This window comes from Electrona antarctica (assembly GCF_951216825.1).
Source record: "Electrona antarctica genome assembly, chromosome: 24".
Lineage (NCBI taxonomy): Eukaryota > Metazoa > Chordata > Actinopteri > Myctophiformes > Myctophidae > Electrona > Electrona antarctica.
Window position 1 is genome coordinate 33151470 of NC_136803.1, and position 16572 is coordinate 33168041.

Consider the following 16572-nt stretch of genomic DNA (forward strand, 5'->3'; position numbering starts at 1 on the left):
TTTAAAGATTTGTTTTTGGCTTTTCTTCCTTTGTGGCATGCGCCTGGACCGCTAGGCCAGCGGGCACCCCTGATTGCAGATTTTTGGCTAAATTAACTGAGGGGGCAACTGAGTACATGACTGTTTATAACTTATTCATAACTCCACTGTTAAAATCATTGATAAAAAGATGTAAATAGAATTGGGGCTAGAATGTTACCGATAATTTAATTTAACTCTTATGAGTAACAGACTCATAATCGTCCATTTGGTTCCAAACTATCATTTAGCTGGGGACGCCCTGGAACTCCCTCAAGGACCCCTGGGGGTCCCCAGACCCCACTTTGGGAATCACTGCAATATAACACACATGTGACCGAACACAACAACTAGATTGCCATTGAAACTGTTTCCTTCTTTCATTTATATTTGAAAGTCGAGGATCTGAGCTAACATTTGCTTATAGATTGACCAGCCTTTTGGATAATTCCTGAGTATCTATTCATTAAACACGCTATAAAAACAATGAAAAATATGGTTTTGTTTTTGGTCAGTTTGGTCAGTTTTTTTGGTCAGTTTTTCCTGGATGCCTCTTTCGGCTCTTCTATCTCACAGGCTGTTTTCAGTTGTGAATTATTAGTCATTAATATTCATTAGCTGACTACAGATTAGCCTAATTGGCTGCTACCCGACCGATATTGGGCATATGATAGGCCTCATATGGGACGACTGACTTCAAACTCGCCACACACATCTGCAAGGACCCCACTTGTGGGGGCGGGGTGGGGTGGGGGTGGCCGACTTGGAAGAGCAAGGAATCAAATTCGACTCAGAACAGGGCGGGGGTTACTGACACATGTGACCCATGCAGGGAGGAAATGGACTATTATAAACCCTTGGCCATTTCCTGTCCTGTAGTCAGCATCTAGATGTGCACTCACGCACGCACACACACACACACACACACACACTCACGCGCGCGGCCGCGCGCGCACACACACACACACACACACACACACACTTGGGACTGATTTCAAGTGAAACTGTCCTCTCCATCCAGGCAGAATTAATGCTTTTGGTTCTTAAAAAGACAACCGTGTTTCATTTTGTTAGAACCACAGGGCGCAAAGAAATTGCTACGTTGCTGCTTGCTAATAATATGCAATTATAAACCCACTTAACTTCAAAGCAGGCAGTATTTATAGTCTCATGGTTTGCATGTTTAACATAAGAGATACCATTATCTAAAGGTATCCGTCCATCCATCTTACACACACACACACACACACACACACACACACACACACACACACACACACACACACACACACACACACACACCCCCTCTCCTGGTGGAGACCTGTGCCCAGAAGGGCACTTTTTCTAGTTTGCATTGTTTTGAACAAGATTGTAGGTATGATGTTTTGTGGGTTTGTTCCAAGAGAAAGTGATATGGCCTGATGTCAGCTGAGTATCAAGTTTATTTACTCACCTCTGATAATTTGTCCATTATATGTTCTCTTCAACACTTTGTGAATGAAGCCTCATTTTGTAACGTCATCATTAATCGCAATGTATTTGTTCATTGAGGTTTGTGCCCTATAGATGGAAATGTGGCTTTCCTTCATTTTTAGACCAGTCTGTAGTGTAGTCTGTTACAAAATACATTTGTATACGTTTCCATGGATAAAGACAGGGATGTGATGTCTCGGGCTGCCATACAGAGGAGAAAGACAGGGATTCCAAGTAACCCTTGTGCGTTGGGTGCACTAATTGCTTCAGCCTCCAGGGGGTGCTCTTGGTATTTGGTTCTTGACAGAGTGTGATAGTGAGTTTTAGAAATGTGAATTGAGCCTCCTAGTCTAGTGTGTATTTGCACGCTTCTTTGTCCCTGTGTGTGGAGCCCCAGGGTCCGCCTGCTGTGTGTGTGTGTGTCTGTGTGTGTGTGTGTGCGTGTGCATGTGAGTGTGCAAGTGAGAGTGAATGAATAAAAAAGAAAGGCAGAAGCGAAACAATGTTCACTCTGTTGAAGCTTGTTCTCTATTGACACGTTTTGAAAACTATACGTTGTTGCAGTGTTGTTGGCAGAGAGAGAGAGAGAGGGTGTGTGTGTGTGTGTGTGCGTGCATGCATGTGCCATTCACTAACCTGGTCGTACATGTCCGAGTTCCGACATTAGTTAGGCATACACAGTTGTGTATACTGCAAAAGTCTGAGGTGTGATTAACCAAAGGGAGTCTAGAGCCTTGATTTGTGCCAATTAGAGGTGCATCTCATTTTCGTTTGTAAGTCACAAGCACGCTGCCGCGTTCCCGTGGAGATGATTTGCATTGTTCCATTCAAGACCATTTGAATTGGAAATGGAGTAATGGACACAGCTAAATTTAATCCATACTTGTAACGAAGGCTTTCACGCAATATAGGGAGTCAAACAGTGTTGTTTTTGGCAGCAAATTTAGATTTTAGTTTTAGTCAGTCTCTTCAATAGTTTTAATTTAGTTTCAGTCACATTTTAGTCACCTGGAATGTTTTGGTGTTAGTCTAGTTTTAGTCGACTAAATATCATAAGATTTTAGTCGACTAAATCTACAGTTGATTTTTGTCGACTAAAATGTGTTTTGGCGGGCTTTGATGCCGTCGTAATGACTGTTTTTACACTTGCTGAAAATAGCCGATCTACAAGCTCACAACGTGTCGCGCTGCAACGCATTGTGAGCTTGTAGATCATCTATTTTCAGCATGCAGTGTAAAATGACTTATACTGGATCTCTAGTCCCTTCCTAACATTTTAGTCTAGTTTTTATCTTTTGAGAGAGACTCTCCTTCGGCACGAGACAGGATATCTGGCCTTACAACCCAGATATCCTCAGCCGATATCTGGCCTTACAACCCAGATATCCTCAGCCGATATCTGGCCTTACAACCCAGATATCCTCAGCCATCTGGCCCAGATATCGTTGTGTAAGAAGTCTTGGCATCCCGGTTAAGTTCTAATCGGACACCACTGCGGCGGGTCCTAGCCCAGACAACCAGCACTATATTTTGAGCTATCTTAGATGCTCATCATTATGGTAAGACTGCATTCATGTGATGTGGTCAATATTATGAATTATTAGCGCAACATTGGAGTTTGTATAAACGGCAAACACGCCAAGGGACCTAATGATTCAGCTCTAAATGCGTCAAACTGAAAATGAATGTTTATCATATGCGTCCAAGGAAAAGATCGTTTGACAGATCTTAAATGTTCTTTTATATGTGATGACAAATGTTGTCATGATGATGGGCACATACATATTTATACAGGTTTAATGTTTGTTTTTAGTTCAATGTTTGTTTTAAAAAAAGGCCATTGACAATGAAGGGAAAATGTACGTCCTCTTGTCCCTAAACACAAACATTAAATGCCATCAACAACAAAGAGAATTTAATGTTTGTTTTGTCACCGTTTGTTTTAGATTACATCACCTAATCATAGCAACATGAGTTAGACTTTAATATATTAGCGCCCCTCACTTCACACGGGTGGGATTTTTAATTGAGGTTTTAGCTATTAGTGTAGATTTTCGTCTTACACAAACATTCAATTCCCATTGACAATGAATGGAGAATTTTACGTCCTAGTGTCTGAGCAAATTGGCTTATTTTTGTCTTACACAAACATTAAATTCCCATTGACAATGCATGGAGAATTTTACTTCATAGTGTCTGAGCAAATCGGCTTAGTGTCTACACAAACATTACATTCCCATTGACAATGAATGGAGAATTTTACGTCATAGTGTCTGAGCAAATAGCCATAGTGTCTGTCACACGTCATATTTCACGTCATGATGATGTACGATGATAAGAACGCCCCTCACTGTATGTGGAAAGATGAGGACAAGCTCAGTGAATGAATGTCACTCTCTCTTTCCATGTCTGTCTGCTTCTCTCTCTCTCTCAACCCCCTCTCTCTGTTTCTCTCTCTCTCTCTGTCTGGCTCTCTCTCCCTCCCTCCCGAGTCCCCACCTGTGTGAAAAGTGAGCAGGGCTTAGAAATCCGACACCAGCTGGGGCGGAGCCATCTGAGTCTCCGCCTCCCTCCATCCCAACTGCTTGTGTGTCTGAGTCGAGTGAGTGAAGGGGGAGGTGTGTGTGTGTGTGCGTGTGTGTGCGTGTGCTTGCGACTTCTCTGTGCAGCAAGAGAGGTTGACAGCTCATTGAGCGGCTGAAGTCCTCAGCTGTGGAGGAATGGACTGCCTCAAGTGCTACGGGACTTTATCTGACTGTGTGTGTGTGTTTTAGGAGTGTGTGTGTGTGTGTGTGTTTGAGGGCACATACACATGTAGTGGGGAGACCATGGCCCTGAATCGAGTGTCCCAGCTTTGCCACGATATCACCAGGCTATGGCTGCAACTGAAGTTGATCACAGGTACTGTGTGTGTGTGTGTGTGTGTGTGTGTGTGTGTGTGTGTGTGTGTGTGTGTGTGTGTGTGTGTGTGTGTGTGTGTGTGTGTGTGTGTGTGTGTGTGTGTGTGTGTGTGTGTGTGTGTGTGTGTGTGTGTGTGTGTGTGTGTGTGTGTGTGAATCATGAGCAGTGATCTGATAACCAGTTGTATGTGTGTTATTCACTGGTTGTGAGAAAAATGTATTGCTTGTGTGTGTGCGTGTACTCTTGTTTGCAATGAGTGTGGTCCAGGGGCATATCCAGTATCGGTTGCTAGGTACACCAGGCTGTGGAAACTCTGGTATCAATGGTCGCCTGGCCGGTAAAGTGAGAACAGTAAGTTGTAGCTACAAACCAAAGCTGGTTCAATGTCCAAGGCTGTGTTCTTCTGTCTGTGTGGTCTAATAATCGACTCATCCCCCGCGGACAGCATGGACAACTCTATAGAGTATAGACATATACTCTGGATTCTGTCTGCACATACAGTACACAGTCAAATCTGCTGTGTTACTCTCTTTGAGAGTGCACAAATGGAACCAAATGGACCCGTATGGGTCCATTTGAAATTCTGAGAGTGTACAAATGGACCCATACGGGTCCATTTGTACACTCTCAGAATTTCAAATGAATGACGCTTAAGCTTTTTTATTTTTACTGTGTTTGCTATTTTTTTTTACACATTCATATTTTGGACATGTCATGGTTTCATCTACGGCACACCTCATTCTTCAATTTATTTTTATTTTTTTTATTTCTTCTGACTTGCTTATCTATCTATGCACTATCCACCCCCCCCCCCCCCCCCCCTGGCAACCATTCAGATGTATAACTTGCGGGCATCAATCTAATTTAGTTTCATAAAACTTGCGGGCATCAATCTAATTTAGTTTCATAAAACTTGCGGGCATCAATCTAATTTAGTTTCATAAAACTTGCGGGCATCAATCTAATTTAGTTTCATATAACTTGCGGCCATCAATCTAATTTAGCCTCTTCTCATCTTCCATGTTGAATCGATGGGACGATATGTTTCTAATGAGGGCAGCCAGTACTGATGTTCAGTGACATTTGTCTTCCTCCTCAACAGCATGTACAGCATGCGTCGTTTTTTGACCACATCCTGGAAACCCTGTCCCTCTCTTTGAACGTCCATATCTCGGAAGGACGGTGTCCACAGAGAACAAGATGCTTTAAAATGAGTACCCATGGCATACGGGTGCTCTTCCCGCTGTGGTGAGCGGTTGGACTAAACGCTGCACTTTGGAGTTTAAATGTAAACACTCACTTCCCTCCCTCGGGCATGTGCTGTTGGCAAAGTGTGTGTATGCACACTGTGTGTGTTACGGAGTTTTATTTTATTTTATTTTATTGTTTTTTTCCAAGCATTTGTATTGGTTTTGCAAGTTACTCTCAGGTATCGCTCAGCTATCAGATGGGGTATAAGGTGATCATATAAGGGGGTTACGAAAGAGAGACACACACACACGCACACACACACACACACACACAGGGATGCCAAGGTGTCATCCTTTCCCAGTTATACTTTTTTGCCAAGTCAAAGATTTGAATTTAGTCAGCTCCAGGCAATCTGGAAGTTATGCGAGTGTTGGAAATAATACTAACAACAGATATTATCTCCATTCTCCTATACCTGCCTTAACAAAAGCACTAAGAAACAATGAAGGTTTTGTTGAGACAACTATGGTTTAAGATATCTGGTGCTTATTAATGTTACACAGCCTGGAGAGACAGAGATTTTCACAACAGTCAGTGTGGTCTCATATTGACCTTATGAAATGAAGACAACCCTGCGGCCAAACCGAAATGCAACGGCGCCAGCGGGAAAAGAACACATTGTTGTGTGTTTCTCCTCCCTGAGAAACATGGGTGCTTTCCATGCAGTAGCAGTGACTGTAACTTCGTACACTTTTGGCAAACTCAATTTGTGCCAGAAAGTGTCCGCGTTCTGATCAAGTTAAGGTTGGTGAGAGGTGGCCTTCTGTGAACCAGTGTGGTTTTTGGCAGCAAATTCTGATTTTAGTTTTAGTCGTCGTCTCTTGAATAGTTTTCAGTTAGTCACATTTTAGTCACCTGGAATGTTTTAGAGTGTTAGTCTAGTTTTAGTTGACTAAATGTCATGAGATTTTAGTCGACTAAATCTACAGTTGATTTAGTCGACTAAAATGTATTTTGTCGGGCCTTGATGCTGTCGTAATGGCTGATTTTACGCTTGCTGGAAATAGCCGATCTACAAGCTCACAAGAGCTTGTAGATTTGCTATTTTCAGCATGCAACCAAGTGTAAAATGACTTATACTGGATCTCTTGTCCACTAGTCCCTTCCTAACATTGTAGTCTAGTTTTTATTTGTCGACAGAATTGTCAATATATTTAGTCTTAGTTTTAGTTGTCGTAGCTTAGTTTTCATTTAGTTTCCATGTAGTTTTCGTCAGTGGAAAAAGGTAGTCGACTGGCAGGCTGGCCACCAAGTACTAACGGGTACTGTACGCCCAAAAATGGAGGCTGTGCCCAAATATGGACATGACGTTGGTTCATTATGGACCTGATGGCGCTGCACTAACGTTTTATAGGCATCATCAGCCTTCCAGCTGTGTTCATGGTGTACAGGAGTTCACCTGTACACTGTATGACATCATCAGCTGAAGGCTGATGATGTCATACTGTAAGTCTTTTAAGTCTTGAAAAAGCGCTGCTACAGCAATCCAGTGCATGGTAAGAAGATGGTTGTCATGGGTGCCAGGGTGGTATGCGTTGTGCTCTTTCTCGTTCTGGCTGCGTTGCCATCGCTTACAGCATTAGTATCGGTCATGTCTGTTGACTTGGGCAGTGAGTGGATGAAAATAGCAATTGTAAAACCTGGTGTGCCAATGGAAATTGCTCTCAACAAGGAGTCGAGGAGGAAAACTCCGACGGCCGTGTGTCTTAAAGAATACGAGCGTCTCTTCGGGGACAGCGCATTGGCAGCGTCGGTGAAGAACCCCACGTTTGTCTACAGGCACCTTCAGAGCCTACTTGGCAAGAAGCACGACAACCTCCAGGTGGCGCTCTACCAGAAACGGTTCCCCGAGCACCAGCTGCTGGAGGACCAGACCAGAGGCACGGTTTACTTTAAAGACGCAGAATTGCAATACACCCCTGTGGAACTCCTCGGCATGGTCCTGAATTATTCTCGCGGGCTGGCTCAGGACTATGCGGAGACGGCGATCAGAGATGCGGTGATCACCGTTCCGGCCTATTTCAACCAGGCGGAGCGCAGGGCGGTTCTGCAAGCGGCCGAGACGGTGGGCTTGAAGGTCCTTCAGCTCATCAACGACAACACGGCCGTGGCCTTGAACTACGGGGTCCTCAGGAGGAAGGACATCAACAGCACGGCCAAGAACATCATGTTCTACGACATGGGCGCGGGAAGCACCACGGCCACCGTCGTCACCTACCAGACCGTCGACACCAAAGACTCGGGCACTCGGCCTCAGATGCGGATCAGGGGAGTGGGGTTCGACCGCACGCTGGGGGGCCTCGAGATGGACCTGCGTCTGCGGGACCACCTGGCCAAAGCCTTCAACGGCCAGGGAAAGAGCAAAAAGGACGTTAGAGAGAACGCCCGCGCCATGGCCAAGCTCCTCCAAGAGGCCCAGCGGCTCAAGATGGTACTCAGTGCCAACGCCGACTACGTGGCCCAGGTAGAAGGTCTGATGGACGACGTCGACTTCAAAGCCAAGGTGAGCAGGGCTGAATTCGAGACCCTGTGTGCGGACCTTTTTGAGAGGGTGCCCCGGCCCGTGCAGGACGCCCTCGCCTCAGCAGAGATGACCATGGATGAGCTCGATCAGGTCATCTTAGTCGGCGGCTCCACTCGCGTACCCAAGGTTCAGGACGTGCTGCTCAAAGCTGTGGGTAAAGAAGAGCTTTCTAAGAACATCAATGCAGACGAGGCAGCAGCCATGGGCGCCGTGTACCAGGCCGCTGTCCTCACCAAGTCCTTTAAGGTCAAACCCTTCCTGGTCCAAGAGGCTGCCGTTTTCCCCATTCAGGTGGAGTATACTCGAGAGACGGAGGAGGAGGACGGCACCACAAGTCTGAAGCACAACAGGCACATCCTGTTCCAGAGGATGGCACCATATCCCCAACGGAAGGTCGTCACCTTCAACCACTACAGCGACGACTTTGCCTTCAACATCAACTATGGTGACCTCGGCTTCTTGGGAAATGAGGACCGGGCCGCGTTTGGCTCTCCGAACCTAACCACCGTCAAGCTATCTGGGGTGGGCAGCCGCTTTCAGGAGCACTTGGATGCAGAATCCAAGGTAATCAAGGCCCACTTCAACATGGATGAGAGTGGCATGCTTCTGCTGGACAGGGTTGAGTCTGTCATTGAAACAGTTGTTGAAGAGAATGAGATGCAACCGACATTTATAAATCTGGGAAACAAAATTTCCCGTTTGTTTGGAGGTGGATCCTCAGAACCCGCTGCTAATGTGACTCAGCAACAGGATGAGGAAGAGGTGCCGCTGGAGTCTGGAAACAAGCTGGAGTCTGGAAACAAGACCGAAGAGAAGAAGGATGTTGAGAAAAAGGTCAAAACCCCAAAGAAGACCAAGGTAATATCTGAAGACATCGCCGTGGAACTCGTCATCGGGGACATCCCTCACTTGACCGCCGATGAACTCATTTCATCCAAGAGGAAGCTGCAGGAGTTGATGCACAGAGACTTGCAGAAACAGGAAAGGGAGAAGATCCTGAACAGTCTCGAGGCTTTCATCTTCGAGACGCACGACAAGCTGTACGAATATCAGCAGCTGGTCGAACCGGAAGAGAATGAGCTGATCTCGGGTAAGCTGAGCGAGGCCTCTGCCTGGATGGATGAGGATGGCTACTCGGCCAGCACCAAGGAGTTGAGGGAGAAACTGTCCGAGCTGAAGAGCCTGTGCAAGGCCATATTCCTCAGGCTGGACCAAGAACAGCTCCGGCTGCAACAGGAACAGCACCGGCTGCAACAGGAACAGCAAGGCCAGCAACACCACGGCCAAGGAGACAGTCCTACCTCCCGTGCAGGAGAGCCCAAAGACGGGGATAAAACGGAGGGTGTGCAGGCAGGTGGTGGTATCCCAACCACCGAAGAGACTGCTGCGGAGAATACCGAGTCCTCTAATCACTCTGAGCCTACGCAGGAAACGGAGAGTACAGGACCATCGGAAAATCATATGCAGGATGAATTATAACTGCTGGAACAAAACTGAGAAAAAGAAATCTATATACTGTATTTATTGATTGTGCATGGCATGTTCCCTCTCTTTAGGGTTTCTTTGTTTTTGACTGCCCTATTTGTCTTCCAGTGAGTGAGCATGCTTAGACTGCAAGGACTGACTGTTTTCCAAACATCAGTGGGTCGTGGACCTGTTTTTTATGATACAGTATAGTATATATATATTTTTTACCTTTCCTGCAATTTACGAAATGGTTGCAAAATAATATATTTTTTTGTTTAATAATTCTCAAGAGAACCTAAAATAATAGTGAAAATAGCTGGCTTTTTTAAATCTACATGTTCGTGATTTTGAAAAGATGCTCTATTTTAGTATTGACAATACTGCATGTCGGCACTATGAACTGTAAAACGGGCTAAAGATTGACTTAAAGACAGACGTCCATTCTAAAAATTGCCTTCTAAAGCAAGTTTTCAGAAAAACTTCAAATTTCTATTCAAAAAATGTAAATAAAAATAATATTGCTATGTATAATGAATTGCATTTTTATAGCGCTTTTTCAAGTGCTCAAAGCGCTTTACAATGGTTCATTCATTCATACATTGGGAGGTGAAGCGGCGAACAGTCGACGCCAGCGTCCTCACTTCCCACATTCACACACCAATGGTGGCAAGCTCACACCGACCGACTCATTGGAGGCAATGTAGGGTTCAGTGTCTTGCCCAAGGACACTTCGACATGTGGACAGGAGGAGCCGTATGTATGTATGTATGTATGTATGCATGCATGCATGCATGCATGCATGGATGGATGCATGCACATGGCTTAATTCTCAGTTCAGGTCAGGCTGCATTTCCAATCCACTTAAAAAAAAAGAACCTTTCAGTTTCGTAAGAGATGCCTTTTCTTCCTCAACAAGTGAGAACACGGCCCCGAGGGATTACTTTCTGTAAATGTCTCTTCTCTCTGTGCCTCTGTTCCTTTGCTGCTGTAGCATAATAGCTGGTAACCATGGCCGGAGGCAGTTAAAGAAAACATAAAGAGAAGAAAACGGGGGAAAATAAACCTCGGGTTTATTCTTAGTGGCATGCTTTGGAGTCTTTCCTCCTTATGGCATTTTAATGGAAGGAGGGAGAGTGGGAGGGAAGAGAGAACTGTGTTCAGACCCACAATTCTCTGTCTGTCTGTCTGTCTGTCTGTCTGTTTCCACACTGACTAACATTTGTGTCCAACCATGATGAGGTCAGGGACCAATTTATTGAATACAGCAGTGGTTTTCAACCCTTTTCATATCAAGGTCCATTATTTATTCAGCATTTGAGCCACGGACCACCATTTGATGAGATTTACCAAAACTAATTTTTGTTTTTGTTGGATAAGATTTTGTCTACAATTCCATGCTGTATGGATGTTGGTACCATTGGGAGAGATAACAGGCAGACATTGATCAAACACTTCTACAGTATATTCTCTAATTGTGTAGACTGCTTGTAAATTAAGTAATGCAGATGTTTAATAATTTAACTCTTGAGAGTGTAAAATGATTCATTCATGGTTCATTTTACACTCTCAAGAGTTAAATCTCTATAAACGTCCATTTGGTTACCAACTCTCCATCATTTAGCTGGGGACCACCTGGAACCTCCTCAAGGACAGTATTCCTCAATTGATTTGAACAGACAAACTTGCGCTTCAACCAGCTCCTGCTTCTGCTTTGACTATGAGAACCATCTTTTGCCCAAGATTTGCATTTTGACTATGACGTGCCGGTTTCTGTGTGCACCAGGCACGTTTCAACTTTCAATCCGGCTGTGCAGGGACGTGCACAGTGCACACATAGACATCAAAGGTGGCTTCAGCCCCTGCCCTTTTACCCGTCTGTAAAACAACTGCCCTTTCCAGACCACGCATGCAGCATTTACTGATGGTGAAAGAAATGCAAATGCCCTCCTCTCCTTTCCATGCCATACCGGAAGGCAACATTCAGGAGAATTGCTTTTAAGCCCGAAGTCTCCTGAACTTGAACGCATAGCAGCATTTTGCGTTGAAACTAATGTTTCTAAATCCATGTCGTATGCCTGCATCTCCAGTAGATAAAGAGTGCTGGGTTGCGCCCCCGAAGATAGCTGATCTACAAGCTCACAATGCGTCGCAGTGAGACACGTTGAGAGCTTGTAGATTTGCTATTTTAGTCCAAAAGTGCCCTCTTACGGGATTTTAGCCCCTGCCTCTGTAACACTCTCTGCACATCCCTGGCGTGCAACATGCAACCACGAGTGCCAAGGACAGAGACACAAGTACAGCTAGATTAAGCTCTGTCCCATTCCGAGACAGTCTGGCAGCTTGTTAATTCTCAATGCCTGCTTTTTTTGTTTGTTTGTTTGTTTTTTCTTTAACCACATGAACCCTTGCGTCCCAATTCTGGAGTGAACATATGGCTTGTAGATCAACTTTTTCGGGGGAAGAGGTAAAAAGGAACAGACCCCCCTATGGGGATCCTTCCTGGCCAACTATAAGTTGGTTACATTTTTATTTAACTACGACGTCAGTACACGTCGTACCTGGAGGCCAGTCTGTGACATCAGTACTATGATGGTGCCACAGATATCACACTTTACCTATAGCTTAAATGTTTCAACAAATTGGCAACGTCGATAGAGACAGACTTTGAGAGAGTCCTGTAGCATAGATACTAGTGCTACGATGCCTGTCGGAACGAATGCCCCTATGGCTGCTCAGGAATATAATTGGCAAGCTTGAAGTCGATTAGTTGAACAGTTCGATTCGAGCTGTACAATTGAGATACACCATTTTATAATGTTGAAAATATACCCAAAAGCGGTTTGGTCAAACATTCTTGTCCTCGCGAGGACAAGTTCAACTCCGTTAATGTAGGCACACTGGTCCTACTATAAGGGGTTGTGGTCATCCATATGTTCCCCAGGTTCTATGTTCCCCACTTCCCTTAGGGTTTAGGGTTAGCGTTAGGTTTCTGGTTTAAGGACTTCAGTGTTGTGTGTACCATACAATTATATGTATAAGTACAGAACAAAGAATGTTTTCTTTTGCCATCTTTGTTGAAGAGTCTGAGCAATTATGTTTTAGTTTATTTTATGCCAGTGTTAATTTTTAGTTGGCTAAGACTGGATAGTTTAAGTAGCCTAGGCAGGCCTAAAGTTCAATGGTGTGTTGTGTTCAAAGACTGAGATTAAGTTGCTAAAATACTTTTAGTCTTACTAGAATTACTAAAACGACTAGGTTAGGTTTCTGGTTTAGGTTTAGGTTTATTGTAAGTGGGGGACAAAGAACCTTTTTTTGCGGGGTGGGGAACATAGGTACGCTCCCGGGGTTGCAGTATGGTGGAATCAGAAGGCTTTATTTGCCATACATGTAAACATGTTAGGAATTTGTTTCGGTAGTACAGTTACAGAACGCAGTGCAGTTACACAGCTGCCATGGACGGCGCCTATGGACGGCGCCTATGGTACTGTAGGGCTTAGACATTGGGGTTATAGTTTATGCGACCGGGGTTAAGGTTGGGGCTTTAATATGGAATGAATGCAGTGATTGCAGTCCACATTGGTGGGTCATCAAAAGTACAGGGAGTGTTGTTTGTTTGTTATCCCACTGCAGACAGTGGCACAGTGTTGTGTTGCCGAGGATGATGCCACTTCAGTCGAGCCACGTTGCCTGCCAATGAGAGGGTCAAGTAAAGAGAGACTCCCATTGTCCCACAAATTACACATGAATCTCTGCAGCCAAACCCGAGAATCTCGGACTCCGCAATACATCTCGAAGAAACCACTGGATTGTTCTTAGAGTTTGTTGTGATATCGATCTTCATTGAGTAAATGTTCTATTCATTCCTTGGGATGACAGGCCAGAGCACAGAATGATGATGATGATAACCTTGCTTGCTCATGGACACATGGCAGGCGGGGGGTGGGGGAGGGGGGGGGGACTTGAACCATGCTACTGTACCTCTGGCTTTTTTCACTGTATGACTCTGACACCCATAATGAATGTCGATGCGTACAGTTGCTTAACTACAATGATAAAGACAGCTCTTAAGGGTTCCCCTTATTTCACTGATTCTGTGTGTGTGTGTGTGTGTGTGTGTGTGTGTGTGTGTGTGTGTGTGTGTGTGTGTGTGTGTGTGTGTGTGTGTGTGTGTGTGTGTGTGTGTGTGTGTGTGTGTGTGTGTGTGTGTGTGTGTGTGTGTGTGTGTGTGTGTGTGTGTGACACCATGGTAGAAATAGGTTTTGTGGAATGTCCTCTGGGTGCAGCCTCACCTCATGATGTGTTCCTTGTCCTTCCTCATGCCAGTAAACCTCCAGCGGTGGACGAGACACTGTAGGAAGTTGGAGACACACTTCTCTATTTCTACTCCCATCATGACTTCCTTATTTAGCCCGACTTGTCGGATGAACAGGTGACACTGACACATGGATCTTTTTGAGGGGTGCTAGCCCCTCCTATATATCCAGCTTTGAGGGTGTGTGTAAACACAGACATTGAATGCCATTGATAATGAATGGCCAGTTTGGAGTGTTTGGACTCCCAACACAAATGAAACATTGAATGCCATTGATAATGAATGGCCAGCTTTGATTACGTTACAATTTACGTAAACAATTACGTAAATTGTGATTGGCCGAAATGAGATGATGTATGATGATAAGAGCGCCCCTCACTTCATACGGGTGTGATTTTTGTTTTAAAGAGAGAAGAAACACTTGTATCTTTTAAGCCTAGTGTAAAATATTACTATTGGTAGCATTTAATGGAGGCAGCATGCTTGTATATACTTAGGGGGTTGCTGCTACGTGCCCACCATGGGCTCTGGTCAGGGAGCTTGGACTCAAGGCAGCGGACCGACCTCATGCTTCCTTCTATGCAGGAGGAATCCAAGCTGCTTCTTTTCACCTGGCAGGGGAGAGTTTCCCCGGTCGGACGTAGCACGTGGAAGGAACACGTTATTCCGACCAGTTCCTTTCCCCTCCATCAGGCGCCCCGGCTGGCCAGGGGGAGGTAGTTTAGAGACCAGGATTACTGCAGGTTTTTTGTGAGGGTACCTACTCTAGGGGACACGGGGAGAACATGTGAGGGTACCTACCCTAGGGGACACGGGGAGAACATGTGAGGGTACCTACCCTAGGGACACGGGGAGAACATGTGAGGGTACCTACCCTAGGGACACGGGGAGAACATGTGAGGGTACCTACCCTAGGGGACACGGGGAGAACATGTGAGGGTACCTACCCTAGGGACACGGGGAGAACATGTGAGGGTACCTACCCTAGGGACACGGGGAGAACATGTGAGGGTACCTACCCTAGGGACACGGGGAGAACATGTGAGGGTACCTACCCTAGGGGACACGGGGAGAACATGTGAGGGTACCTACCCTAGGGACACGGGGAGAACATGTGAGGGTACCTACCCTAGGGACACGGGGAGAACATGTGAGGGTACCTACCCTAGGGACACGGGGAGAACATGTGAGGGTACCTACCCTAGGGGACACGGGGAGAACATGTGAGGGTACCTACCCTAGGGACACGGGGAGAACATGTGAGGGTACCTACCCTAGGGACACGGGGAGAACATGTGAGGGTACCTACCCTAGGGACACGGGGAGAACATGTGAGGGTACCTACCCTAGGGACACGGGGAGAACATGTGAGGGTACCTACCCTAGGGACACGGGGAGAACATGTGAGGGTACCTACCCTAGGGGACATGGGGAGAACATGTGAGGGTACCTACCCTAGGGGACACGGGGAGAACATGTGAGGGTACCTACCCTAGGGGACACGGGGAGAACATGTGAGGGTACCTACCCTAGGGACACGGGGAGAACATGTGAGGGTACCTACCCTAGGGGACACGGGGAGAACATGTGAGGGTACCTACCCTAGGGGACACGGGGAGAACATGTGAGGGTACCTACCCTAGGGGACACGGGGAGAACATGTGAGGGTACCTACCCTAGGGACACGGGGAGAACATGTGAGGGTACCTACCCTAGGGACACGGGGAGAACATGTGAGGGTACCTACCCTAGGGGACACGGGGAGAACATGTGAGGGTACCTACCCTAGGGACACGGGGAGAACATGTGAGGGTACCTACCCTAGGGGACACGGGGAGAACATGTGAGGGTACCTACCCTAGGGACACGGGGAGAACATGTGAGGGTACCTACCCTAGGGACACGGGGAGAACATGCAAACTCCACACAGAGGCCCTTTCACCAACCCTGTCTCTTTGCCCATTTTGGGAGCCATTGTTGTAAAGCAGCAGTTCTGAACGCCTTTCTCACTGGAACTATGGAGTCATATGTTAATCACACTGTACTTCCTCTATTCATTTGTGTTTTTCCGAACATTGCTTTAACGGGTGAAGAACAACTGGGCAGATATATATCATAATTATTATGTTTGTGTTTGTGTTTGTCCAGCACAAAGCTAGGCTTCAATTCATATACGTATGAATTCATATTCATATGTCGTCTGTAATACCGTAATTGAATATTCTTCTTGATCTGCACTAATCCAAGCTGTGATTTTTGGGGATGGGACACAACACAAGGTCCACCGTCCATGTGAGCGCACACACACACACACACACACACACACACACACACACACACACACACACACACACACACACACACACACACACACACACACACACACACACACACACGTGCACGTAATATAAATAACAGATAACTAACACAAGGTTGTACACACAAATTCCACGGCGGTGTTTCCCGTGTGACCCAGTTCTCTGTGTCTGTGTGTGTGTGTGTGTGTGTTATCCTGCTGCAGTGACAGATGGGGTCCTGGTAAACCATGTCTATAATTCCAGATAATAGATAGAGCTTGGATTTCCTTCCACGCGTGCACGCACTATCACACCGACACGTGCGCGCG

At 45.9% G+C, this 16572-nt stretch overlaps 2 protein-coding genes across 3 annotated transcripts in view; both read left to right on the forward strand.

The window, feature by feature from the left end:
* The window catches only part of LOC306917546 (guanine nucleotide exchange factor DBS-like), a 111249-nt gene that overhangs the window by 30526 nt on the left and 64151 nt on the right, over positions 1-16572 (forward strand). The gene's annotated exons all lie outside the window — the stretch shown is intronic.
* Positions 7148-9646, forward strand: LOC306917151 (hypoxia up-regulated protein 1-like; the record flags this gene model as incomplete). The annotated part of the gene is made up of 1 exon (XM_079495284.1): positions 7148-9646. One exon carries the CDS (start codon positions 7148-7150, stop codon positions 9644-9646), a length of 2499 nt encoding a protein of 832 aa, XP_079351410.1.